Source organism: Coregonus clupeaformis, chromosome 1 (assembly GCF_020615455.1).
Source record: "Coregonus clupeaformis isolate EN_2021a chromosome 1, ASM2061545v1, whole genome shotgun sequence".
Lineage (NCBI taxonomy): Eukaryota > Metazoa > Chordata > Actinopteri > Salmoniformes > Salmonidae > Coregonus > Coregonus clupeaformis.
This window is the reverse complement of record NC_059192.1, coordinates 21,409,314-21,436,648: the sequence shown is the minus strand read 5'-3', so window position 1 is coordinate 21,436,648 and position 27,335 is coordinate 21,409,314. Positions and strand designations below refer to the sequence as shown.

At 44.0% G+C, this 27,335-nt stretch overlaps 2 protein-coding genes across 3 annotated transcripts in view; one reads left to right on the top strand and one right to left on the bottom strand.

The window, feature by feature from the left end:
• The window catches only part of LOC121542236 (transmembrane protein 150A), a 32,190-nt gene extending 29,927 nt beyond the window's left edge, over nucleotides 1–2,263 (top strand). For both annotated transcript variants that reach the window (XM_041851759.2, XM_041851699.2), the window contains exon 8: nucleotides 164–2,263. In XM_041851759.2, the coding sequence (XP_041707693.1) occupies nucleotides 164–414 (251 nt within the window). In that variant the 3' untranslated portion in view covers nucleotides 415–2,263. The remainder of the gene's footprint in view (nucleotides 1–163) is intronic.
• On the bottom strand, nucleotides 1,834–26,779 carry LOC121542137 (S-adenosylmethionine synthase). Its single transcript, XM_041851658.1, has 9 exons — nucleotides 26,519–26,779; nucleotides 13,907–13,984; nucleotides 12,496–12,618; nucleotides 12,217–12,329; nucleotides 11,984–12,127; nucleotides 4,209–4,427; nucleotides 3,544–3,726; nucleotides 3,288–3,421; nucleotides 1,834–3,052 (listed from the first exon to the last, which is right to left on the bottom strand). Exons 1-9 carry the CDS (start codon nucleotides 26,604–26,606, stop codon nucleotides 2,950–2,952), a joined length of 1,185 nt encoding a protein of 394 aa, XP_041707592.1. The 5' UTR covers nucleotides 26,607–26,779; the 3' UTR covers nucleotides 1,834–2,949.
• Nucleotides 26,780–27,335: the final 556 nt, after the last annotated feature.

Genomic DNA, 27,335 nt, shown 5'->3' with positions numbered 1-27,335 from the left:
GATAAAGACATATTTTGCATACATGCTGTTGATATGAGTATGCATGTGTGTGTGTGTGTGTGTGTGTGTGTGTGCGCGTCTGTGTGTTTCCACATGCTATCTCTCAGTACTCCCTCTGTCTAGATAGAAGCTGTTGTTCTCCTTAACCCTCTGTCCCTCCCAGGCGGTGTCTTCTTCATCCAGGAGAGCTTTGCCCTGCAGCACGCCTCCGCCATCTTTGAGTGGCTCTTCTGCATCATCATCATGCTCTTCTTTGGGACCTTTGCCTTTGAGTTTGGGGACATGTCCGGGGACACCCTGGTGGTGCTGGCCAGAGGAGGGGGTGTCCAGGGCTTCTCCAGCAGTGACCACAAGGCTGAGGAGGCAGGAGGGCCCAACCACCACTACCAACCAGATGGCATAGCCATGCTGTAGGCCTATCAAAGGGAGGCTTCTGTGCCCACTGACCAATCACAAACAGGGTGGGAGTGGGAAGAGTGGATGCCTGACCAATTATAGACCACCAAAGGGCATGAGGACGACAGACCCTGCAAATGGACCTGCTCGGTATTGCACATAGCTAAAGCACCGAAAGCTTTTCTAACCAATGACCAAAGACTAATATCATGTTATTGCCATATTTGTACTACGTTGCAGTAGACAGTACAGGGTGGATTGCAAAACATATTATGTTACAAGTGCCATTTGGAAGGAACACAGGCAGGCGCACACACACACACACACCTTCCCTGTCCTTTCATCATTATGTAATCACTCTTGATTACGAGAACGTGTGCGCTTGCCGTGTATCAGATCCATTGTCTTGACTGAGTGCCTGAAAAATCTTTGATGACTAAGCAGAATATGGCTGGGTCAGTGCCTGTGTTATTATGCTTGGCCATTCAGACACTGAACTCTGCATTGCATTGTTTCTACTCAGGAAAATCTGTTACATCACCAGCTGTTGTTCAGTACCTTTTAACAGGACCTTAAAGGGAAGCAGACTTAAAGTCAAACAAAAGAGGTATTGTTGTTTTCTGTGCTCAGAGATATTTGTTTTATATCAGAGGTTTAATTGTTGTATTGTATGAAATAAAAGGCAAATAGGGTGAAGGGAGGTTCTGTCCAGGTGCAGTGTCCCTTGTTGCTTCATTTTGTGAGGGACTATGTGAAAGGTGTCTGATAACCTTTATTTGGTGATGTGTGTTATGCATTGAAACCAGTAGAGGGCACCCTGATCAATGGTTTTGTTGCTGTGTCATCTGATGCAGAGGAGAAAGTGTTACAGTGGAAAAGAAAGTCCTAAGGGAAGCAAACCAGAGAAATTAATCACTTTGCCATATTTGAAAGTGTATCCTTGTACCAAATTGATGACAAGAATAAGAAATATTAATACAAACATGTTATTTTATGTATGCTGTCCAATATTTCATGTATTAATGCAAATATAGACTTATTTTTTACTTGATCTAAAATCTGTCTATTTATCGCCTAGAACCTGTTTTTGTAATTCATAATTTTCCAATTGCTTTTGTATCTTAAAAGGAAAGATTCACCCATTTTGAATGTTATATTGTTTTTGTTAATCTCTGAGCTATGTTCTATTGATTCCCGGGGTCATTTCATGTTTTCATGCGTATCTGAGCAATTGCTGTTCAAGCAGGCAGAAATACAACATGTATCATACCAATCAGTGTTTTGAAAGTTCTATATCTTGAAAACCTGATTTCTGACATGCAAAACATTTTGGGTTTGAGTGGATTATTACTTTAAGGTGAGCATTAGCAATGCACCAGCAAAGAATAAAACCATTTTCTGAGAATTAACTCTTATAGAGACTAATGAAAAGACATATACATTTAATGTTTTATTGTTCAAAACCCTATTTACATTTTCCTGTGTTATCTATTGACAAACTGTATGAAGGATCTGAGTTCACCTGGTTTTAGAGCAGTTACAGTAATGCGAGAGAGATGGTTATGTAGATGACGAGGCAAGCGGCACAAGGTAACAGCACTGACACAACATTCTCAGTAGTTTTTTCTAGATTGAAACTAAATGTGGCTACAAACCATTACTCTAAAGTTTAGAGTCTAAACCCTTCACACTCAGAAAAAGCTAGCCCTGCCTCTGCTAATCTTTCTACAATAAAAGCTTTCTAACATAAAAGCATGTAGAAGTCGTGTATCTTTCAAAGAGATTTGCAGCTTGATTTGAATTAGTTTCACAAAGCAGGGGGTGGAGTTTTGGCTTGCCTGGTGACATCACCAGGCGGTAAAATTAATAGACCAATAACAAAGAGAGTTCCAAATCTCTCTGCCAATAATAGCTATTTTTCAGGTTACATATCCTTCCCATTAGGCGCCTCCAATTAGGTCGCTCACTCACGCTGTTGTTTTTTGCAAAAATGCTATTTGCTAAAAAGCCATGACCATTTTAATGGAAAATTACTACAGTAAGGTGTTTAATTGTTACCCCAATTATTTTGATATTGAGATAAAAAACGGCTGCATTGGGCCTTAAAGAATATAGAACTGCTATGTAAAGTATGGCTATTCTACCTTTAGATTTGGTCAATTTCTTTTTTATCCATCTTAATATTTTAGGCATTACTGAAAACAAACAAAAAAACGAAAACTGCACCAAAAAGGAAGTTATGTTTGTGAGACAAGCCACATGTATGGGGGTGTGTAGTGTATGCTAAAAATACTTTGAAAATACTAAACAGCCATCTCACATATCTAATGACCATTGAGGTCATAGCCACCCCTCATCAAATGACCGAGATGTTTGGGTTTTCAGTTTTCAGCCAAAGAGAGAGCGAGAGAGAGTACACTCCCCCCTACTCCACCCTTGCCCACCCTCCCCTGCACCCCTAACAGCTACCAGCATGGCTGTCGTGCACTGGTCAACAGCAGAACATAGAAAGCTGCCCATGTCACCGCTGCCCGTTTCCTGCTGCTCCACACACTAGAAGTTGAGGTTCTTGGCCACCTCCCAGGGAAACTCCTTCCTGCCAAAGTGGCCATAGCAGGCTGTCTTCTGGTAGATGGGCCTTTTCAAGTCCAGGTCTCTGTGGACAAATATCCAACAAGGTATTCCAGTCAAATCCCATTGCTGCCACTTAGTGTTGACGACAGGGAATATTTACATACACACAAACACACACGTTTTCTTAGCATGTGACCTGATCAGGAAAAACTCTGGGTCCTATTTGGTGCTTATAACTAAGGCCCAGAATTTCTCATGGCCTGGTTGCGTGATCAGGAAAAACTCTATGTATGAAATAGATAAGAATATTGTCCCACCTGACAATGACCCCAGGCCGGAGGTCAAAGTTCTTGTTGACGATATGCAGCAGCTCCTTCTCACTCTTCTGGGAGGAACCATAGGTGAACAGGGAAATAGACAATGGGGCTGCCACTCCGATGGCATAGGACACCTGGATCACAAACACACACAGGATATCAACTCATCAGTTCCAATAGAAATGACTGGCATTGTTTACTTCGGTCTGTTTAACAGTGTCCAAAGGTTAAAGAAGTATACGGTTGAATCTCTCACCTGCACCAGCACCCTCCTGCACAGATTGGACTTGACCAGGGACTTGGCGACCCAGCGTGCGGCGTAAGCGGCAGACCGGTCCACCTTGGTGTAGTCCTTACCAGAGAAGGCCCCGCCACCGTGGGCACCCCAGCCACCATACGTGTCCACAATGATCTTCCTACCGGTTACCCCAGCATCACCCTTTCATAAACAGAGATGTGTGAATGTATGAAAGCGGACAAAGACTACAGGTTGTATCTCACTCATATGAAATGGTGAACTTGTCATCAATCAAATTAATCACCACCCAGACACTACAAAGACTCAGCCATCCTTTGTAACTGAGCTACTGGAGAGGAAGGAACTCTTACTGATAACTTGAAGTGAACTGGAAGTAGATAAAGTAAGGTCAGGAAGATCTCCTCAGTGGAGGGAGGAACAGTCACCTTGCCTTAAAGAGATGAGGGGGTGGCAGGTAACCTAGCGGTTGAGAGCGTTGGGCCAGTAACAGGAAGGTCGTTGGTTCGAATCCCTGAGCTGACTAGGTGAAACATTTGCCGATGTGCCCTTGAGCAAGGCACTAACCCCTAAATTGGATAAGAGCGTCTGCTAAATGACTAAAATGTAAAAAACCTTGTGACAATCCCGGTTGAGCGAACAAATGGGACAATGACAATGGTTACCTGGGGCCCGCCAATGACAAAGCGTCCGCTGGGCTGCAGGTGATAGATGGTGTTGTCGTCCAGGTATCTGGCCGGCACAACGGCCTTGATGACCTTCTCCTTCAGGATCTCCTTCTGCTCCTCCAGGCTCACGTAGTCGTCGTGCTGCACTGAGATGACCACTGTGTGAACTCTACGAGGGATCACCGCCCCGTTCTCCTGGGTGTAGTGAACTGTCACCTGGAGAGAAGGGGAGTGAGGGGGGAGTTCTCCAACACAGCTTTTGTTCCAGCCCAGTACTAACACACTTTTAATAGAATATCTAATCACATTACTAATCTTCATTCTGAACCATGCTTAGTTGCATCAGGTGTTACTGTTGGGCTGGAACAAAAGCCGTCAGACCCTATAGTTCTCCAGGACCCCTGTGTTGTGTATTGTGAAGGTGTCATGGGTTGAGGGGTGTGATCCGGACGCTTAGAAGAAATCCAGCTACAGTGTCTTGCAAAAGTATTCATCCCCCTTGGAGTTTTTCCTATTTTGTTGCATTACAACCTGTAATTTAACTGTATTTTTATTTGGATTTCATGTAATGGACATACACAAAATAGTACAAATTGGTGAAGTGAAATGAAAAAAATTACTTGTTTCAAAAAATGCTAAAAAATAAATAACGGAAAAGTGGTGCATGCATATGTATTCACCCCCTTTGCTATGAAGCCCCTAAATAAGATCTGGTGCAACCAATTACCTTCAGAAGTCACATAATTAGTTAAATAAAGTCCACCTGTGTGCAATCTAAGTGTCACATGATCTGTCACATGATCTCAGTATATATACACACCTGTTCTGAAAGGCCCCTGTGTTAGGCCTACTGCTGCTAGGTAGCTCTCTCTCTGCTCTCCCCCTCCCCTCTGTCTGTCCTTGATTGCAGGAGTGAAGTCTGGTGTGCGGGAGTCAGGGTTCCAGCTGCAGCTCATTCACCATAATCACCTCAGCCTTTAAGACCCGGTCAAACTTTCCACTCATCGTCAGATCATAGTCAAGACAACCATGTTAGTCTCGCTGCCGACTCAACCTGTCTGTTTTCGCTCTTGTGTTTTTTGGACTGTTTATTTACTTTTTCTCCTGTGCCACAGATATTTGGAACCTGACTCCTGCCTCCGCTTCACTCCTGCCACCACCATCCTGCTCTCCACTATCGGGCCTCTCCTTTGGACTCACCACGGACACTAGGACATTACGGTACCACACCTGCCCTGACCTGGATCTGTACCCTCCCTGTAACCTGGACTTGCTCTTCCCCATTTATTGGAAACCTGGACTATTGAACATTATAATAAACCTGTTAAAACTTCTCTGGCTTGGTGTACTTGTCTGCATTTGGGTTCTATCCAGTTAAATCATAACACCCTGAGTCTGCAACACCACTAAGAAAGGGGCACTACCAAGCAAGCGCCACCATGAAGAGCAAGGAGCTCTCCAAACTGGTCAGGGACAAAGTTGTGGAGAAGTACAGATCAGGGTTGGGTTATAAAAAAATATCAGAAACTATGAACATCCCACGGAGCACCATTAAATCCATTATTAAAAAATGGAAAGAATATGGCACCACAACAAACCTGCCAAGAGAGGGCCGCCCACCAAAACTCACGGACCAGGCAAGGAGGGCATTAATCAGAGAGGCAACAAAGAGACCAAGGATAACCCTGAAAGCTCCACAGCGGAGATTGGAGTATCTGTCCATAGGACCACTTTAAGCCGTACACTCCACAGAGTTGGGCTTTACGGAAGAGTGGCCAGAAAAAAGCCATTGCTTAAAGAAAAAAATTACCAAACACATTTGGTGTTCGCCAAAAGGCATGTGGGAGACTCCCCAAACATATGGAAGAAGGTACTCTGGTCAGATGAGACTAAAATCAAGCTTTTTGGCCATCAAGGAAAACGCTATGTCTGGCACAAACCCAACACCTCTCATCCCCCCGAGAACACCATCCCCACAGTGAAGCATGGTGGTGGCAGCATCATGCTGTGGGGTTGTTTTTCATCGGCAGGGACTGGAAAACTGGTCAGAATTGAAGGAATGATGGATGGCGCTAAATACAGGGAAATTCTTGAGGGAAACCTGTTTCAGTCTTCCAGAGAATTGAGACTGGGACGGAGGTTCACCTTCCAGCAGGACAATGACCCTAAGCATACTGCTAAAGCAACACTTGAGTGGTTTAAGGGGAAACATTTAAATGTCTTGGAATGGCCTAGTCAAAGCCCAGACCTCAATCCAATTGAAAATCTGTGGTATGACTTAAAGATTGCTGTACACCAGCGGAACCCATCCAACATGAAGGAGCTGGAGCAGTTTTGCCTTGAAGAATGGGCAAAATCCCAGTGGCTAGATGTGCCAAGCTTATAGAGACATACCCCAAGAGACTTGCAGCTGTAATTGCTTCAAAAGGTGGCTCTACAAAGTATTGACTTTGGGGGGGTGAATAGTTATGCATGCTCAAGTTCAGTTTTTTTGTCTTTATTTCTTGTTTGTTTCACAATAAAAAATATTTTGCATCTTCAAAGTGGTAGGCATGTTGTGTAAATCAAAAAATCCATTTTAATTCCAGGTTGTAAGGCAACAAAATAGTAAAAATGCCAAGGGGGGTGAATACTTTCGCAAGCCACTGTACAACCTCCGACAAGTCATCACACAGGCAAAGTGTCAATACAGGACTAAGATCAAATCCTACTGCGCTCGTCGGATGTGGCAAGGGTTGCAAACTATCACGGATTACAAAGGGAAACCCAGCTGTGAGCTGCCCACTAAATACCTTCTATGCTTGCTTCGAAGCAAGCAACACTGAACCATGCATGAGAGCACCAGATGTTCCAGAGTACTGTGTGATCACGCTCTCCGTAGCCGAAGTGAGTAAGAACTTTAAACAAGTTAACATTCACAAGGCCGCAGGGTCAGGCGGATTACCAGGACATGGACTCAGAGCATGCGCTGACCAGCTGGCAAGTGTCTTCACTGACATTTTCAACCTCTCCTTGACCCAGTCTATAATACCTACATGTTTCAAGCAGATCACGATAGTCCCCGTGCCCAAGAACGCTAAGGTAACCTGTCTAAATGACTATCGCCCCGTACCATTAACATCTGTGGTCATTAAATGTCAGCCACCAGTGCTGGCCATAACATTGTATAGACTACCAAAGCACTGCCCCACTTTCTTTACTGTCCATTGTCTTTGAGAACTGTGATAAAATCATTGTGTAGTGAACTGTCACCTGGAGAGAAGGGGAGTGAGGGGAGAGTTCTCCAACCCAGCTTTTGTTCCAGCCCAGCACTAACACACTTTTAATAGAATATCTAATCAAATTACTAATCTTCATTCTGAACCATGGTTAGTTACATCAGGTGTTACTGTTGGGCTGGAACAAAAGCCATCACACCCTATAGTTCTCCAGGACCGCTGTGTTGTGTATTGTGAAGGTGTCATGGGTTGAGGGGTGTGATCCGGATGCTTAGAACCTTGGATAGACCACCAAAGCACTGCCCCACTTTCTTTACTGATTTATCTGAACTATTGTCTATTGTCTTTGGGAACTGTGATAAAATCATTGTGTTGGGTGATTTTAATATTCATGTTGACAAAGAAACTGACTCCAAGGCCATTGAATTTATGAATCTTTTGAGCTCTATGGACTTTATCCAACATGTTACTGGGCCCGCCCACAACCGCGGCCATACTCTGGACCTGGTTATTACCAAGGGGTTTTCTATTGACATATCCTCTGTTGTTGATGTTGCTTTATCTAATCTCTACGGTGTATTTTTTACTACCTTGTTGCCAATAGCACAGGGTAATACTGAACGCATTATTAAGAAATGCTATCTTACCTCTGAAGTTGCTAGAGATTTTATTGAGTGTATGAACAATACTCAACCACCTATTCTGCCTTCTTCTTGTGATGATTTAGTTGATAACTTTAATAGCAAAGTAAGGGCAACCATTGATGAACAACTTGGCATATATATATAACAAGGTAATTATAAATGCCAGATGGGCTCATTTTTCTAACTTGATCACTATTATTCAGAATCATTTGAGAGTGCTCTTTTCAACCATTGATGGCCTGATAAATCCTACCCTCGCAAACCTATGTGAACTTTCTTCCACACCTAAATGTGATGAGTTTGCGGCATATTTCAGAGATAAGACAACCAACATTAGGCTGGGTATCAGTCAAGCAAGACCTGATGAGAAGTTTGATGATATGTGCCCTAGCCTACCATGCAAAGGCACTATGGATTTATTTTCCCTGGTTGACACAGACATGCTCAGTAAAGTGATATCACAACTTAAGCCTTCTACCTGCCTTCTCGATTCTATCACCACCACCTTCTTCAAAACTGTTTTTAATTGCATATCTGAAGAAGTGCAAGCTATTGTTAATCACTCCCTGTTCACAGGCAAATTCCCCACTGCACTAAAATCTGCTATGGTGAAACACCTTCTGAAGAAAAGTAATCTAGATTCTTTAGCTCTTAGCAATTTTCGGCAAATCTCCAACCTTCCATACTTAAGCAAAATTCTGGGGAAATTGGTGTTCAAACAGCTAAATCATTTGTGGCAACTTTATTTTAGAAAAATTTCAATCTGGTTTTCGTGCCCACCATATATACAGTACCAGTCAAATGTTTGGACACACCTACTCATTCAAGGGTTTTTCTTTATTTTTTACTATTTTCTACATTGTAGAATACTAGTGAAGACATCAAAACTATGAAATAACACATATGGAATCATGTAGTAACCACAAAAGTGTTAAACAAATAAAAATATATTTTATATTTGAGATTCTTCAAATAGCCACCCTTTGCCTTTATGACATTTTTGCATACTCTTGGCATTCTCTCACCTAGCTTCACCTGGAATGCTTTTCCAACAGTCTTGAAGGAGATTCCACAAATGCTGAGCACTTGTTGGCTGCTTTTCCTTCGCTCTGCCGTCCGACTCATCCCAAACCATCTCAATTGGGTTGAGGTCGGGGGATTGTGGAGGCCAGGTCATCTGATGCAGCACTCCATCACTCTCCTTCTTGGTCAAATAGCCCTTACACAGCCTGGAGGTGTGTTGGGTCATTGTCCTGTTGAAAAACAAATGATAGTCCCACTAAGCCCAAACTAGATGGGCTGGCGTATCACTGCAGAATGCTGTGGTAGTCATGCTGGTGTGCCTTGAATTCTAAATAAATCACAGACAGTGTCACCAGCAAATCACCCCCACACCATAACACCTCCTCCTCCATGCTTTACGGTGGGAACTACACATGCAGAGATCATCCATTCAAGCAGGTCTCTTCTTCTTATTGGTGTCCTTTAGTAATGGTTTATTTGCAGCAATTCGACCATGAAGGCCTGATTCACACAGTCCTCTCTGAACAGTTGATGTTGAGATGTGTCTGTGACTTGAACTCTGAAGCATTTATTTGGGCTGCAATTTCTGAGGCTGGTAACTCTAATGAACTTATCCTCTGCAGCAGAGGTAACTCTGGGTCTTCCATTCCTGTGGCGGTCCTCATGAGAGCCAGTTTCATCATAGCGCTTGATGGTTTTTGCGACTGCACTTGAAGAAATGTTCAAAGTTCTTGAAATGTTCTGTATTGACTGACCTTCATGTGTTAAAGTAATGATGGACTGTCGTTTTTCTTTGGTTATTTGAGCTGTTCTTGCCATAATATGGACTTGGTATTTTACCAAATAGGGCTATCTTCTGTACACCCCCCACCTTGCACCTCAAACGCATTAAGAAGGAAAGAAATTCACAAATTAACTTTTAACAATGCACACCTGTTAATTGAAATGCATTCCAGGTGACTACCTCATGAAGCTGGTTGAGAGAATGCCAAGAGTGTGCAAAGCTGTCATCAAGGCAAAGGGTGGCTATTTGAAGAATCTCAAATATATTTTGATTTGTTTAACACTTTTTTGGTGCTACATGATTCCATATGTGTTATTTCATAGTTTTGATGTCTTCACTATTATTCTACAATGTAAGAAATTGTAAAAATAAAGAAAAACCCTTGAATGAGTAGGTATGTCCAAACTTTTGACTGGTAGTGTATATGTACAGTTTCTACCTCAATTACCTCATACCCCTGCATATCGACTCGGTACTTGTACCTCGTGTATATAGTCCAAGTTATTGTTACTCATTGTGTATTTATTATAACTTTTATTATAAAGTTTCTATTATTTCTCTATTTTCTCTCTGTCTAAATTTTTGGGAAGGGCCCGTAAGTAAGCATTTCACTGTTAGTCTACACCTGTTGTTTACGAAGCATGTGACAAATAAAATTAGATTTGATAGATCACCTGCGCCAAGATTAAATGTGGCACACTTCACTTTCATCGCCACTGAACCCCTGGAACTCCAAATAGCACCTTGAGAGAGTTCTCAGATTCCAAAGAGGACCAATCATTTTAGCGCTGGAGCTTTTCCCAAGGGCCCCTAAAGACCAATGAGAGTTGTCCATGGGAAGATGGGGGAGGAGAGTAAAACAGACCATGGGAAGAGTCCAGGCCTTGGAATCCATGTTCTCTATGTCATCATGGTCACGGTGTAAACCAATATCGATGACTGGGTTCAATGTAAAAACCAGAATAGCTTCCAGTCCATCCGACTTTAAAGGCAATCACCTTGACTTGTGAGGATGTTCACGTGAATGTGGACTATGTGTGTATGAGTGGAAGGGCAGAAAGTTCTTATATAAGACTGGATATTGGAAAGCAAGGGACGGTGGGTCTCCAAAAGAGGGGAGCTCCTGTTGCTTTGAGAGGGTTCATGTGCAATGGCCATTTATAAAAACATCTAACTGATGTATAATGGAATGACAACAAGGATGGGCTCCAGGCTCTTCAGTCAGAACATAACCAGGGATGGTCAAAAATTACCATAAAGATAAATGTATCAAATAAACTACAAAATACTTGTATTTTGAAATGTATTTAATGAAATACATGTATTTTGTATTTTAAAATACACAAATACATTTGTAATTAGCCGGCCAGAACAGCAACAACATTCTCAGTAACGGTTACTGAAACTTTTGACTTGCTATGACTGTGATATGTTTATCCGCCTTAGTTGAATGCACTGACTGTAAGTCACTCTGTATAATAGTGTCTGCTAAATAACCTAAATGTATATGTGAAAATGAACATATCAAAATGAACTGCAAAGCACACTGGGTACTATTATTGGCCTTATGGGTCATGTCTAGATGGGATACAGCTTAACATCATTCTCCTAGCCTGCTACGTTAATTCTCCTAACCTGCTGCGTAAGTTCTCCTAACCCTGGTACGAAAAGTCTGTTTTGACAAAAGCGCTCTCTCTCTCTCTCTCTCTCTCTCTCTCTCTCTCTCTCTCTCTCTCTCTCTCTCTCTCTCTCTCTCTCTCTCTCTCTCTCTCTCTCTCTCTCTCTCTCTCTCTCTCTCTCTCTCTCTCTCTCTCTCTCTCTCTCTCTCTCTCTCTCACACACCATAGTGCCATCAGACTTCTGATGAAAGGGGGCCACAAAATGGTGAACCTCTATAAAAAGAAATGTGTAGAAAAGTATTTTGTAAATACAAATTACAGCTCTCGAAAGTATCTTGTTACAAAATACATTGGAGTGTAGTTCAGCCCAGTGTAATACAAATGACAACATACTCAAAAGTTATTGAAATACATATTTCAAATACATGGAACCGAAATAATGCCCATCTCTGAGCGTAACGATATCGATCTTCCATCATCATACCTGTGTCTTGGAGTCAGGGCGGAGCCAGGGGACAGTGCCGTTCCGCCTCAGTTCAGCCATCTTGGCATTGAGTTTGTGGGCGAGGACGATGGTGAGAGGCATGCACTCCTCGGTCTCATCAGTGGCATAGCCAAACATCAGACCCTGCAAACCAAGAACAGGCAGTTTGGAATGACATAATCTCACACACCTGACACCTCAAACCCCAATTGTTGAAGGATCTGTTTAATCACCTGGTCTCCTGCTCCAATGTCACTCTCCATCCGGTCTATGTGAACTCCCTGGGCGATGTCAGGGGACTGCTGCTCCAGAGCCACCAGCAGGTTACAGGTCTTATAGTCAAAACCTCAGAGGAGTGAAACATGTTATAACTGCCATGCGGGCCGGGGGGGGGAAACGTATGCTGTGCACACCTGGGCTATGATAACTCATGCTGAAGAGAAAAGGGTAGTGGGAAAACAATGTCATATATGCTAGGGTAGAGGAAATTATTTATACAAGTCCAACCATACCTTTATCTGAGTTGTCATAGCCGATTTGCCTGATGGTATCCCTCACAATCGTCTGGTAGTCCACGTTGGCCCGAGATGTAATCTCCCCACAGAGCAGCACCATGCCAGTCTTACACACAGTCTCTGTTCACAACACACAATGGTTAGAATGCTGACCATATCCCTGATCATCATACACTGAGTGTACAAAACATTAGGAACGCCTTCCTTATATTGAGTTGCACCCCCTTTTGCCCTCAGAACAGTTTCAGCATGGACTCTACAAGGTGTCGAAAGCGTTCCGCAGGGATGCTGGCCCACGTTGACGCCAATGCTTCCCACAGTTGTGTCAAGTTGGCTGGATGTCCTTTGGGTGGTGGACCATTCTTGATACCACAGGAAGTTGGTGGCACATTAATTGGGGAGGACAGGCTCGTGGTAATGTCTGGAGCAGAATAAGTGGAATGGTATCAAATACATCAAACACATGGTTTCCATGTGTTTGATGCCATTCCATTAGTTCCGTTCCAGACATTATTATGTGCCGTCCTCCCCTCAGCAGCCGCCACTGCTTGATACACACGGGAAACTGTTGAGCGTGAAAAACCCAGCAGCGTTGCAGTTCTTGACACAAACCAGTGCGCCTGGCACCTACTACCATACCCCGTTCAAAGGCACTTAAACCCTTTGTCTTGCCCATTCACCCTCCGAATGGCACACATACACAATCCATGTCTCAACTGTCTCAAGGCTTAAAAATCCTTCTTTAACCTGTCTCCTCCCCTTCATCTACACTGATTTAAGTGGATTTAACATGTGACATCAATAAGAGATCATAGCTTTCACCTGGATTCACCTGGTCAGTCTATGTCATGTTCATAAGGTTTTGTACACTCAGTGTACATTTCACTGAAAAGAGTATAAAATGTTGAGAAAGACGGTATGTCGTTTCCGTAAATAATCTATGCTCAGGCCAAGACTGAAGAACTTCAACAGCATCTGGGGCTGTATGTATCAAGAGTCTCAAAATAGACGTGCTCATATTCATTGTGATAAATAGGGCAAAAGTGATCCTAGATCAGCACTCCTCCTACTCTGAGACGCTTGATACAGGTGTAGGATCTTAATTTGAGCCAGTTTTCTACAGCAGGAAAATTATGTGAATTATTATGTGGATTATATTGAAAAAAGATTGTAGGGGGTTGATACATTTTTCATAATGGAAAATCAAGTCTGACATTTCAAAGTGGGAATTACAAAATTCAGAAACATTTTAAAACCTAAAATACACTACAAGTTTTAAATGTTCTGCATTACAGGAAAGTTATCCTGCAAAAGGGTGATCAAATTCTACATATGTACATCCCTGATCAAAGGCTGAGAAGTTTGTCCTCTGCTGCTATATAGTGGTGAGATGTTCTCCTCCACTCACCACAGGCCACCTTGGCATCTGGGTCCTGCTTCAGGTGAGCATCCAGCACAGCGTCACTGATCTGGTCACATATCTTATCTAGAAAAATAATGTTGTAATGTCATTCATTTGTCAATGTCAACAATGTAGCCTTGACTCTGTTTGCATAATTGTTTGGTAATGCAATGGGATGTAGATTATTAATAAATCCAGTAGTATATTCTGGGGGTTAGCTTGACAGGAACTCAAACCTGGGTCGCTGTGACTGTCAGTCCAACACCTTAACCGTTACATCAAGAGGTGCAAAACTCTTGATCAGGTTGCTAGGTGTTGTACAGAAAGTATTCATACCCCTTGACTTACAGTGCATTCGGAAAGTATTCAGACGCCATCCCTTTTTCCACATTTTGTTAAGTTACAGCCTTATTCTAAAATTGATTACATTATTTTTTTCCCTCATCAATCTACACACAATACCCCATAATGACAAAGCAGAAACAGGTTTCTTGAAATGTTTGCTAATTTATTAAAAAATAAAAAACAGAAATACCTTATTTACATAAGAACTCCCTTTGCTATGAGACTCGAAATTGAGCTCAGGAGCATCCTGTTTCCATTGATCATCCTTGAGATCTACAACTTGATTGGAGTCCACCTGTGGTAACTGCAATTGATTGGACATGATTTGGAAAGGCACACACCTGTCAATATAAGGTCCCACAGTTGACAGTGCATGTCAGAGCAAACCATGAGGTCGAAGGAATTGTCCATCTCTGCAGTACTCCAATCAGGCCTTTATGGTAGAGTGGCCAGACGGAAGCCACTCCTCAGTAACACATTGCTATGACCATCGCTCCCCATCTAACTTAACAGAGCTTGAGAAAACCGTCGCTCCCCATCTAACTTAAGAGAGCTTGAGAAAATCTGCTAGGAAGAATGGGAGAAAATCCCCAAATCCAGATGTGCAAAGCTGATACAGACATACCCAAGACGATTCAAAGCTGTAATCAGCGCCAAAGGTGCTTCTACAAAGTATTGACTCAGGGGTGAGAATACTTATGTAAATTAGATATTTCTGTATTAGATTTTCAGTAAATTTACAAAAAAATCTAAAAACATGTTTTCACTTTGTCATTATGAGGTGTTGTGTGTAGATGGGTGAGAATAAATATATATTTCAGCAATTTTGAATTCGGCTGTAACACAACAAAATGTGGAATAAGTCAAGGGGTATGAATACTTTCTGAAGGCACTGTAACTGACCATAATGGGCCTCCTGAAGTTGATGAGGTGGTTTCCTGGTTTGACCTTTTGCTGCACATGGCAGAAGCCAAGTCAAGACCTAGATTATATTTCACCCCTTCCGTCAGAGTACTACTCTTGGTTGGCTCATATTAGGTGTTCCAACCCTCGGAATAGCTTTAGTTCTGTTGATGCATACCTCTGTAGCGTGCTTTACTCCACACTGGCAGTCAATATACACCACCATATATGTGGATACTCATTGTGTAAACTTCACAAGAAGGTTGAGTGTTCAAACTATTTCATATTCATAATCAGGACTGTGATAATTTCACATTTTTGTTATATTCTTTGATTGATGTTGATATGCCTTCATTTAAAGAGATATGAGATGTTCAGTCTTAACCCATCAATCTAAATAAATAAAAATTGTACTTGTTATGTTTGTAACCATTATGTTTCTGGTCTCTGTAGCTCAGCTGGTAGAGCACGGCGCTTGTAACGCCAAGGTAGTGGGTTCGATCCCCGGGACCACCCATACACAAAAAAATTTATGCACGCATGACTGTAAGTCGCTTTGGATAAAAGCGTCTGCTAAATGGCATATTATTATTATATTATACACTGAACAGAAATATAAACCCCATGTTTCATGAGCTGAAATAAAAGATCCCAGAAATCTTCCATACGCACAAAAAGCTTATTTCTCTCAGTGCACTAATTTGTTTACATCCCTGTTAGTGAGCATTTCTCCTTTGCTAAGATAATCCATCCACCTGACAGGTGTGGCATATCAAGAAGCTGATTAAACAGGATGAATATTACACAGGTGCACCTTGTGCTGGGGACAATAAAAGGCCACTCTAAAATGTGCAGTTTTGTCACACAACATAATGCCACAGATGTCTCAAGTTTTGAGGGAGCATGCAATTGGCATGCTGACTGCAGAAATGTCCACCAGAGCTGTTAGCAGATAATGTAATGTTAATTTCTCTACCAAAAGCCGCCTCCAACATTGTTTTAGAGAATTTGTCAGTATGTCCAACCGGCCTCACAACCGCAGGCCACGTGTATGGCGTCATGTGAGTGGGCAGTTTGCTAACGTTGTGAACAGAGTGCCCCATGATGGCGGTGGGGTTATGGTATGAGCAGGCATAAACTACGGACAACGAACACAATTGCATTTTATCTATGGCAATTTGAATGCACAGAGATACCATGACGAGATCCTGAGGCCCATTGTCGTGCCAATTCTCCGCCACCATCACCTCATGTTTCATTATGATAATGCACTGCCCCATGTCGAAAGGATCTGTACACAATTCCTGGGAGCTGAAAATGTCCCAGTTCTTCCATGGCCTGCACACTCACCAGACATGTCACCCATTGAGCATGTTTGGGACGCTCTGGATTGACGTGTACGACAGCGTGGTCCAGTTCCCGCCAATATCCAGCAACTTCACACAGCCATTGAAGAGGAGTGGGATAACATTCCACAGGCCACAATCAACAGCCTGATCAACTCTATTTGAAGGAGATGTCGCGCTGCATGAGGCAAATGGCAGTCACACCAGATACTGACTGGTTATCTGATCCACGCCCCTACCTTTTTTTTAAGGTATCTGTGACCAACAGATGCATATCTGTATTTCCAGTCATGTGAAATCCATAGATTAGGGCCTAATGAATTTATTTAAATTGACTGATTTTGTAATGATGTACTGAAATTGTTGCATGTTGCGTTTATACTGTTGTTCAGCATAGATGTAATCTGCTAACAGTTTTGTAGCTGTGAGATAAGGTGAGATGAAGGACACACAGTATAAAGTAGACAGAGAGAAACAGAGCGTGTGAGACTCAGAACGTTGAGGGAAAGGGTCAAGCAACACATCAACACAATCAAATCAAATCAAATCAAATGTCATTTGTCACATACACGTGTTTAGCAGATGTTATAGCGGGTGTAGCGAAATGCTTGTGCTTCTAGCTCCGACAGTGCAGTAATATCTAACAAGCAATATCTAACAATTTCACAACATATACCTAATACACACAAAACTAGTAAGGAATGGAATTTAAGAAAATATACATATATGGACAAGCAATGACAGAGCGGCATGGACTAAGATACAGTACAATATTATAGAATAGAATGCAGTATATACTGTACATATGAGATGAGTAGTGCAAGATATGTAAACATTATTAAAGTGACTGTAAACATTATTAAAGTGACTAGTGTTCCATTTCTTAAAGTGGCCAGTGATTTCAATAGGTAGCAGCAGCCTCTAATGTGCTAGTGATGGCTATTTAACAGTCTGATGGCCTTGAGATAGAAGCTGTTTTTCATTCTCTCGGTCCCAGCTTTGATGCACCTGTACTGACCTCGCCTTCTGGATGATAGAGGGGTGAACAGGCAGTGGCTCAGGTGGTTGATGTCCTTGATGATCTTTTTGGCCTTCCTGTGACATCGGGTGCTGTATGTGTCGAGTAGTTTGCCCCCAATAATGCGTTCGGCAGACCGCACCACCCTCTGGAGAGCCCTGCGTTTGCGGGCGGTGCAGTTGCCATACCAGGTGGTGATACAGCCCGACAGGATGCTCTCAATTGTGCATCTGTAAAAGTTTGTGAGGGTTTTAGGTGCCAAGACAAATTTCTTCAGCCTCCTGAGGTTGAAGAGGCTCTGTTGTGCCTTCTTCACCACACTGTCTGTGTGGGTGGACCATTTCAGTTTGTCTGTGATGTGTACGCCAAGGAACTTGAAGCTTTCCACCTTCTCCACTATGGTCCCGTCGATGTGGATAGGGGGGTGCACCCTCTGCTGTTTCCTGAAGTCCACGATCATCTCCCTTGTTTTGTTGACGTTGAGTGAGAGGTTATTTTCCTGGCACCACACTCCCAGAGCCCTCACCTCCTCCCTGTAGACGGTCTCGTCATTGTTGGTAATCAAGCCTACTACTGTTGTGTCGTCTGCAAACTTGATGATTGAGTTGGAGGTGTGCTTGGCCACGCAGTCATGGGTGAACAGGGAGTACAGGAGTGGGCTAAGCATGCACCCTTGTGGGGCCCACTGTTGAGGATCAGCAAAGTGGAGATGTTGTTTCCTACCTTCACCACCTGGGGGCGGCCCGTCACGAAGTCCAGGACCCAGTTGCACAGGGTGGGGTTCAGACCCAGGGCCTCGAGCTTGATGATGAGCTTGGAGGGTACTATGGTGTTGAATGCTGAGCGATAGTCAATGAACAGCATTCTTACATAGGTATTCCTCTTGTCCAGATGGGATAGGGCAGTGTGCAGTGTGATGGTGATTGCATCGTCTGTGGATCTATTGGGGCGGTAAGCAAATTGAGGTGGGTCTAGGGTGACAGGTAAGGTAGAAGTGATATGATCCTTGACTAGTCTCTCAAAGCACTTCATGATGACAGAGGTGAGTGCTACAGGGCGATAGTCATTTAGTTCAGTTAACTTTGCTTTCTTGGGTACCGGAACAATGGTGGCCATCTTGAAGCATGTGGGAACAGCAGACTGGGAAAGGGAGAGATTGAATATGTCCATAAACACACCAGCCAGCTGGTCTGCGCATGCTCTGAGGACGCGGCTAGGGATGCCGTCTGGGCCGGCAGCCTTGCTGGGATTAACATGCTTAAATGTCTTAATCACGTCGGCCACAGAGAAGGAGAGGCCTTGGTAGTGGGCCTCGTCAGTGGCACTGTGTTATCCTCAAAGCAGGCGAAGAAGGTGTTTAGCTTGTCTGGAAGCGAGACGTCGGTGTCGGCGACGTGGCTGGTTTTCCTTTTGTAGTCTGTGATTGTCTGTAGACCCTGCCACATACGTCTCGTGTCTGAGCCGTTGAATTGCGACTCCACTTTGTCTCTATACTGATGTTTTTCCAGTTTAATTGCCTTGCGGAGTGAGTAGCTACACTGTTGGTAGAGCATGGCGCTTGCAACGCCAGGGTTGTGGGTTCGTTTCCCACGTTTCCCACGGGGGGCCAGTATGAAAATGTATGCACTCACTAACTGTAAGTCGCTCTGGATAAGAGCGTCTGCTAAATGACTAAAATGTAATGTAACCTTGCCATGGTTGAATGAGGTGGTTCGCGCTTTCAGATTGGCGCGAATGCTGCCATCTATCCACGGTTTCTGGTTAGGGTAGGTTTTAATAGTCACAGTGGGCACAACATCACCTATACACTTCCTGATAAACTCAGTCACCGTTTCAGTGTGCCCTAACACTGGACATTGGACAGTGACATTTACACACAGTAACATGTCCAGTACAGCCACGCCTCCTCACACCATGTATCTGACCATTCAAAACATTTATTAACCATGCAATGCATGGAGTGTTTTTAACGTGAGACGACATGAGAGCATACCATAATTAGTGAGGGAAAGTGTGGTACAGTAATTGATATATATATTTTGGTAACATCGCTAATAGACCAGACACTAACTGGAGGTAAGAGTCAGAACTAGTCTGTTTGGTAACATCGCTAATAGACCAGACACTAACTAGAGGCATGAGACAGAACTAGTCTGTTTGGTAACATCGCTAACAGACCAGACACTAACTAGAGGCAAGAGACAGAACTAGTCTGTTTGGTAACATCGCTAACAGACCAGACACTAACTGGAGGTAAGAGTCAGAACTAGTCTGTTTGGTAACATCGCTAATAGACCAGACACTAACTAGAGGCATGAGACAGAACTAGTCTGTTTGGTAACATCGCTAACAGACCAGACACTAACTAGAGGTAAGAGACAGAACTAGTCTGTTTCGTAACATCGCTAATAGACTAGACACTAACTAGAGGCAAGAGTCAGAACTAGTCTGTTTGGTAACATCGCTAATAGACCAGACACTAACTAGAGGTAAGAGACAGAACTAGTCTGTTTGGTAACATCGCTAATAGACCAGACACTAACTAGAGGTAAGAGACAGAACTAGCCTGTTTGGTAACATCGCTAATAGACCAGACACTAACTAGAGGTAAGAGACAGAACTAGTCTGTTTGGTAACATCGCTAACAGACCAGACACTAACTAGAGGTAAGAGACAGAACTAGTCTGTTTGGTAACATCGCTAATAGACCAGACACTAACTAGAGGTAAGAGACAGAACTAGCCTGTTTGGTAACATCGCTAATAGACCAGACACTAACTAGAGGTAAGAGACAGAACTAGTCTGTTTGGTAACATCGCTAACAGACCAGACACTAACTAGAGGTAAGAGACAGAACTAGTCTGTTTGGTAACATCGCTAATAGACCAGACGCTAACTAGAGGTAAGAGACAGAACTAGTCTGTTTGGTAACATCGCTAACAGACCAGACACTAACTAAAGTCTATTAATCTAAAGTGGAAGTTGGGAGAGTTATATTTGAGTGTTTCAGTGAAACGTGAGGGAGGCCCCGCTCTCTCGCTTTCCCAGATGCTTAGTTAATTTCATTCCGATCTCCTTTGCATTATTGTAGCCTTTTCTGTAGCCTGTCAACTATGTGTCTGTCTATCCTTGTTCTCTCCTCTCCGCACAGGCCATACAAACGCTTCACACGGCATGGCTGCTGCCACTCTAATCTGGTGGTCCCTGCGTGCACGACCCACGTGGAGTTCCAGGTCTCCGGTAGTCTCTGGAACTGCCGTTCTGCGGCCAACAAGGCAGAGTTCATCTCAGACTATGCCACCCTCCAGTCCCTCGACTTCTTGGCGCTGACGGAAACATGGATTACCCCAAAAAACACTGCTACTCCTACTGCTCTTTCCTCGTCTGATCATGTGTTCTCGCATAACCCGAGAGCATCTGGTCAGCGCGGCGGTGGCACAGGAATCCTCATCTCTCCCAAGTGGACATTCTCTCTTTTCCCCCTGACCCATCTGTCTATCTCCTCATTTGAATTCCATGCTGTCACAGTCACTAGCCCATTCAAGCTTAACATCCTTGTCATTTTTCGCCCTCCAGGTTCCCTTGGAGAGTTCATCAATGAGCTTGACGCCTTGATAAGTTCCTTTCCTGGGTGACTTTAACTTCCCTACGTCTGCCTTTGACTCATTTCTCTCTGCCTTCTTTCCACTCCTTTCCTCTTTTGACCTCACTCTCACACCGTCCCCCCCTACTCACAAGGCAGGCAATACGCTTGACCTCATCTTTACTAGATGCTGTTCTTCTACTAATCTCACTGCAACTCCCCTCCAAGTCTCCAACCACTACATTCGTATCCTTTTCTCTCTCGCACTCCTCCAACACTACTCACTCTGCCCCTACTCAGATGGTAATGTGCCTTCGCAATCTTCGCACTCTCTCTCCCGCTACTCTCTCCTCTTCCATCCTATCATCTCTTCCCTCTGCTAAATCCTTCTCCCTTCAATCTCCTGATTCTGCCTCCTCAACCCTCCTCTCCTCCCTCTCTGAATCTTTTGACTCTCTATGTCCCCAATCCTCCCGGCTGGCTCGGTCCTCCCGTCCTGCTCCGTGGCTTGACGATTCATTGTGAGCTCAGAGAACAGTGCTCCGGGCAGCCGAGCGGAAATGGAGGAAAACTAGACTCCCTGCGGACCTGTCATCTTTCCACTCCCTCCTCTCTACATTCTCTTCCTCCGTTTCTGCTTCTAAAGCCACTTTCTACCGCTCTAAATTTCAAGCCTCTACCTCTAACCCTAGGAAGGTCTTTGCCACTTTCTCCTCCCTGCTGAATCCTCCTCCTCCTCCTCCCCCTCCCTCCTCCCTCTCTGTGGATGACTTCGTCAACCATTTTGAAAAGAAGGTTGACAACATCCGATCCTCATTTATTAAGTCAAATGACAACGCTGGTCCTGCTCACACTGCCCTACTCTATGCTTTGACTTCTTTCTCCCCTCTCTCTCCAGATGAAATCTTGCGACTGGTGATGGCTGGCCGCCCAACAACCTGCCCGCTTGACCCTATCCCCTCCTCTTTTCTCCAGACCATTTCCGGAGACCTTCTCCCTTACCTCACCTCGCTCATCAACTCATCCTTGTCTACTGGCTATGTCCCTTCCATCTTCAAGAAAGCGAGAGTTGCACCCCTCCTTAAAAAACCTACACTCGATCCCTCCGATGTCAACAACTACAGACCAGTATCCCTTCTTTCTTTTCTCTCCAAAACTATAGCCAACTCTCCTGCTATCTCTCTCAGAATGACCTTCTTGATCCAAACCAGTCAGATTTCAAGACTGGTCATTCAACTGAGACTGCTCTTCTCTGTGTCACGGAGGCTCTCCGCACTGCTAAAGCTAACTCTCTCCTCTGCTCTCATCCTTCTAGACCTATTTGCTGCCTTTGATACTGTGAACCATCAGATCCTCCTCTTCACCCTCTCCGAGTTGGGCATCTCCGGCGCGGCTCACTCTTGGATTGCGTCCTACCTGACAGGTTGCTCCTACCAGGTGGTGTGGCGAGAATCTGTCTCCGCACCACCTGCTCTCACCACTGGTGTCCCCCAGGGCTCAGTTCTAGGCCCTCTCCTATTCTCTCTATACACAAAGTCACTTGGCTCTGTCATATCCTCACATGGCCTCTCCTATCACTGCTACGCAGACGACACACAATTAATCTTCTCCTTTCCCCCTTCTGATAACCAGGTGGCGAATCGCATCTCTGCATGTCTGGCAGACATATCAGTGTGGATGTCAGATCACCACCTCAAGCTGAACCTCGGCAAGACGGAGCTGCTCTTCCTCCCGGGGAAGGACTGCCCGCTCCATGATCTCGCCATCACGGTTGACAACTCTGTTGTGTCCTCCTCCCAGAGTGCAAAGAACCTTGGCGTGACCCTGGACAACACCCTGTCGTTCTCCGCTAACATCAAAGCGGTGACCCGATCCTGTAGGTTCATGCTCTACAACATTCGCAGAGTACGGCCCTACCTTACACAGGAAGCGGCACAGGTCCTAATCCAGGCACTTGTCATCTCCCGTCTGGATTACTGCAACTCGCTGTTGGCTGGGCTCCCTGCCTGTGCTATTAAACCCCTACAACTCATCCAGAACGCTGCAGCCCGTCTGGTGTTCAACCTTCCCAAGTTCTCTCACGTCACCCCGCTCCTCCGCACACTCCACTGGCTTCCAGTTGAAGCTTGCATCTTCTACAAGACAATGGTGCTTGCCTACGGAGCTGTGAGGGGAACGGCACGTCCTTACCTTCAGGCTCTGATCAGTCCCTACACCCAAACGAGGGCATTGCGTTCTTCCACCTCTGGCCTGCTGGTCCCCTACCTCTGCGGAAGCACAGTTCCCGCTCAGCCCAGTCAAAACTGTTCGCTGCTCTGGCACCCCAATGGTGGAACAAGCTCCCTCACGACACCAGGACAGCGGTAGGTAGCGGGGCGGCAGGTAGCTTAGTGGTTAAGAGCATTGTGCCAGTAACCGAAAGGTCGCTGGTTCTAATCCCCGAGCCGACTAGGTGAAAAATCTGTCGATGTGTCCTTGAGCAAGGCACTTAACCCTAATTGCTCCTGTAAGTCGCTCTGGATAAGAGCGTCTGCTAAATGGCGTAAATGTGAACAGCGGAGTCACTGACCATCTTCCGGAGACACTTGAAACCCTACCTCTTTAAGGAATACCTGGGATAGTATAAAAGTAATCCCCTACCCCACCCCCACCAAAAAATATATATATACAGTGGGGGAAAAAAGTATTTAGTCAGCCACCAATTGTGCAAGTTCTCCCACTTAAAAAGATGAGAGAGGCCTGTAATTTTCATCATAGGTACATGTCAACTATGACAGACAAATTGAGGGGAAAAAATCCAGAAAATCACATTGTAGGATTTTTTTATGAATTTATTTGCAAATTATGGTGGAAAATAAGTATTTGGTCACCTACAAACAAGCAAGATTTCTGGCTCTCACAGACCTGTAACTTCTTCTTTAAGAGGCTCCTCTGTCCTCCACTTGTTACCTGTATTAATGGCACCTGTTTGAACTTGTTATCAGTATAAAAGACACCTGTCCACAACCTCAAACAGTCATACTCCAAACTCCACTATGGCCAAGACCAAAGAGCTGTCAAAGGACACCAGAAACAAAATTGTAGACGTGCACCAGGCTGGGAAGACTGAATCTGCAATAGGTAAGCAGCTTGGTTTGAAGAAATCAACTGTGGGAGCAATTATTAGGAAATGGAAGACGTTCGATAAAATAATGTATGCGCTAACTGTAAGTCGCTCTGGATAAGAGCGTCTGCTAAATGACTAAAATGTAAATGTAAATGTAAATACAAGACCACTGATAATCTCCCTCGATCTGGGGCTCCACGCAAGATCTCACCCTGTGGGGTCAAAATGATCACAAGAACGGTGAGCAAAAATCCCAGAACCACACGGGGGGACCTAGTGAATGACCTGCAGAGAGCTGGGACCAAAGTAACAAAGCCTACCATCAGTAACACACTACGCCGCCAGGGACTCAAATCCTGCAGTGCGAGACGTGTCCCCTGCTTAAGCCAGTACATGTCCAGGCCCGTCTGAAGTTTGCTAGAGTGCATTTGGATGATCCAGAAGAGGATTGGGAGAATGTCATATGGTCAGATGAAACCAAAATAGAACTTTTTGGTAAAAACTCAACTCGTCGTGTTTGGAGGACAAAGAATTCTGAGTTGCATCCAAAGAACACCATACCTACTGTGAAGCATGGGGGTGGAAACATCATGCTTTGGGGCTGTTTTTCTGCAAAGGGACCAGGACGACTGATCCGTGTAAAGGAAAGAATGAATGGGGCCATGTATCATGAGATTTTGAGTGAAAACCTCCTTCCATCAGCAAGGGCATTGAAGATGAAACGTGGCTGGGTCTTTCAGCATGACAATGATCCCAAACACACCGCCCGGGCAACGAAGGAGTGGCTTCATAAGAAGCATTTCAAGGTCCTGGAGTGGCCTAGCCAGTCTCCAGATCTCAACCCCATAGAAAATCTTTGGAGGGAGTTGAAAGTCCGTGTTGCCCAGCGACAGCCCCAAAACATCACTGCTCTAGAGGAGATCTGCATGGAGGAATGGGCCAAAATACCAGCAACAGTGTGTGAAAACCTTGTGAAGACTTACAGAAAACGTTTGACCTGTGTCATTGCCAACAAAGGGTATATAACAAAGTATTGAGAAACTTTTGTTATTGACCAAATACTTATTTTCCACCATAATTTGCAAATAAATTCATTAAAAATCCTACAATGTGATTTTCTGGAGAAAAAAAATCTCATTTTGTCTGTCATAGTTGACGTGTACCTATGATGAAAATTACAGGCCTCTCTCATCTTTTTAAGTGGGAGAACTTGCACAATTGGTGGCTGACTAAATACTTTTTTCCCCCACTGTATATATATAGATATAAATAAAAAACGATTTGGAAAAAATTATAAATATACTCTAAAAATTAAGAATAAAAAAATATATATATAATAATAATAATAATAATTGTAAAGTGGTTGTCCCACTGGCTATCATAAGGTGAATGCACCAATTTGTAAGTCGCTCTGGATAAGAGTGTCTGCTAAATGACGTAAATGTAAATGTAAATATATCAGCAGATCAAGTTGTCTCTGAAGACCTAGTGACATTAAATGCAGAGAAGGTACTTGGTCATCATGAAGCAGGTGTTAGGGCATATGTTGCCTAAGTTTCATGGCACTGCTCCAGGTGTATGTGTAAGCATGTGTGGAGCACAGGAGGTTGGTGGTTTCTATGTGTTTGATACCATTCCATTCTCTCCGTTCCAGTCATTATTATGAGCCATCCTTCCCTCGGCAGCCTCCACTGGTTTGGAGTATACATCACATATTTAAGGGAGCAAGAAAGAGAGAGGGCGCTTTGGTAAGTATATATCAACATTTATATTCATAATTACACATTCACAGTAGCAGTTACAGCCATGTGTTAATGTGCTACTGATTAGTACTGTACTGTAAGTACTGTCAGGAGTTTAGTAGGCCTACTGTATGTCAATAGAGGTTAAAGTAAATGATACCCCCTTCCCCTGCCATTTGCTTGACCCATCCTACTCGAGTAACTGGGGAGTAACAGCAACACATGCATCCATAAATTGTCAATGGTATGTCTCTACAGCACCTCTGCAGCATGTTTTGATTGAATTGTGCAGGCATCCAACTCTACTACCAATTTCTGTACTCTCTCAATCTGTTTTCTCTCAGTTTACATGGTGCAAACTCTTTGTAAATCATCTCCTTCGTGTCTCCTCCTTACGCTTCTTCCTGCATGGCATAAGCAACTATTCACACACAGTACAACTAATTCATAAAACCCATTGGTGTCAGCGGTGGGATAAAAAAAAAAACACACTTTCTAATGATGCAGTGCATGACATTCTATGGTTTTGTTCTGTTGCATGGGGACCATGCTGTCTACTAGAGCTGTCTACTCACCTGGGTGTCCTTCTCCCACAGACTCAGAGGTAAACATGAATGACCCATAGTGCTCAGCGTCATACAATCCGTCCACTGGCCCGTTCATTGTGGTCTGAGCAGCTCAACGACGCAGAGAAAGTTGGAGTAGGCTAAAAAGCCTAAATAGAGAGATAACTATAGGAAATGACAAGTAGAGCAGAGAGGCTGCTGTACCAGCTACTGCGTCCTTCTACGCAAGAGGCTAAGAGAGAAAGAGGGAGGAGAGAGGGAATGTGAGAGACTTTACTGGAGCCACAACACTCCTCTATATAAGGCAAGGACAACATACACACTCATGCACACACACTCATGTGAACCGGCGGGTTAGACCATTCAGAAGAGAGAAAAGGAAGAGAGGGATTACAATTTCCTGGATAAACTTGTTTTTAACTCCTCGTGTGCTGAACAGTGGACCCTTCCATTCAACCACTGTCTTCCTTGAGGTTTATTCAACAAATGCCCTGTTCATAGAAAGTCACCAGATGGGGTGGTGTATTATATTACCGTGAAAAATGAAAATTAATTTTATGGAGCGGCTTCTCTTGTCTATTCCCCACCTATTCTCTCTCTCTTTGTCACAAGGGGCCCCTCACTTTCCTGGCGGGATCACTGTGCCTGTGTACACAGAGGCAGACCGTTAGAGTTATAAGCCCAGCACTGGCAGTAGCTGCTGGAATCCAGGCTTTCTAATGAAGACATGCCTGATTGAAACGAGAAGGCACTATCCCGCATGATGCAATGCATTCAGTTGAGCATTAAACGATGAACCATCAAATTATTTACAGGTATTTTTTAG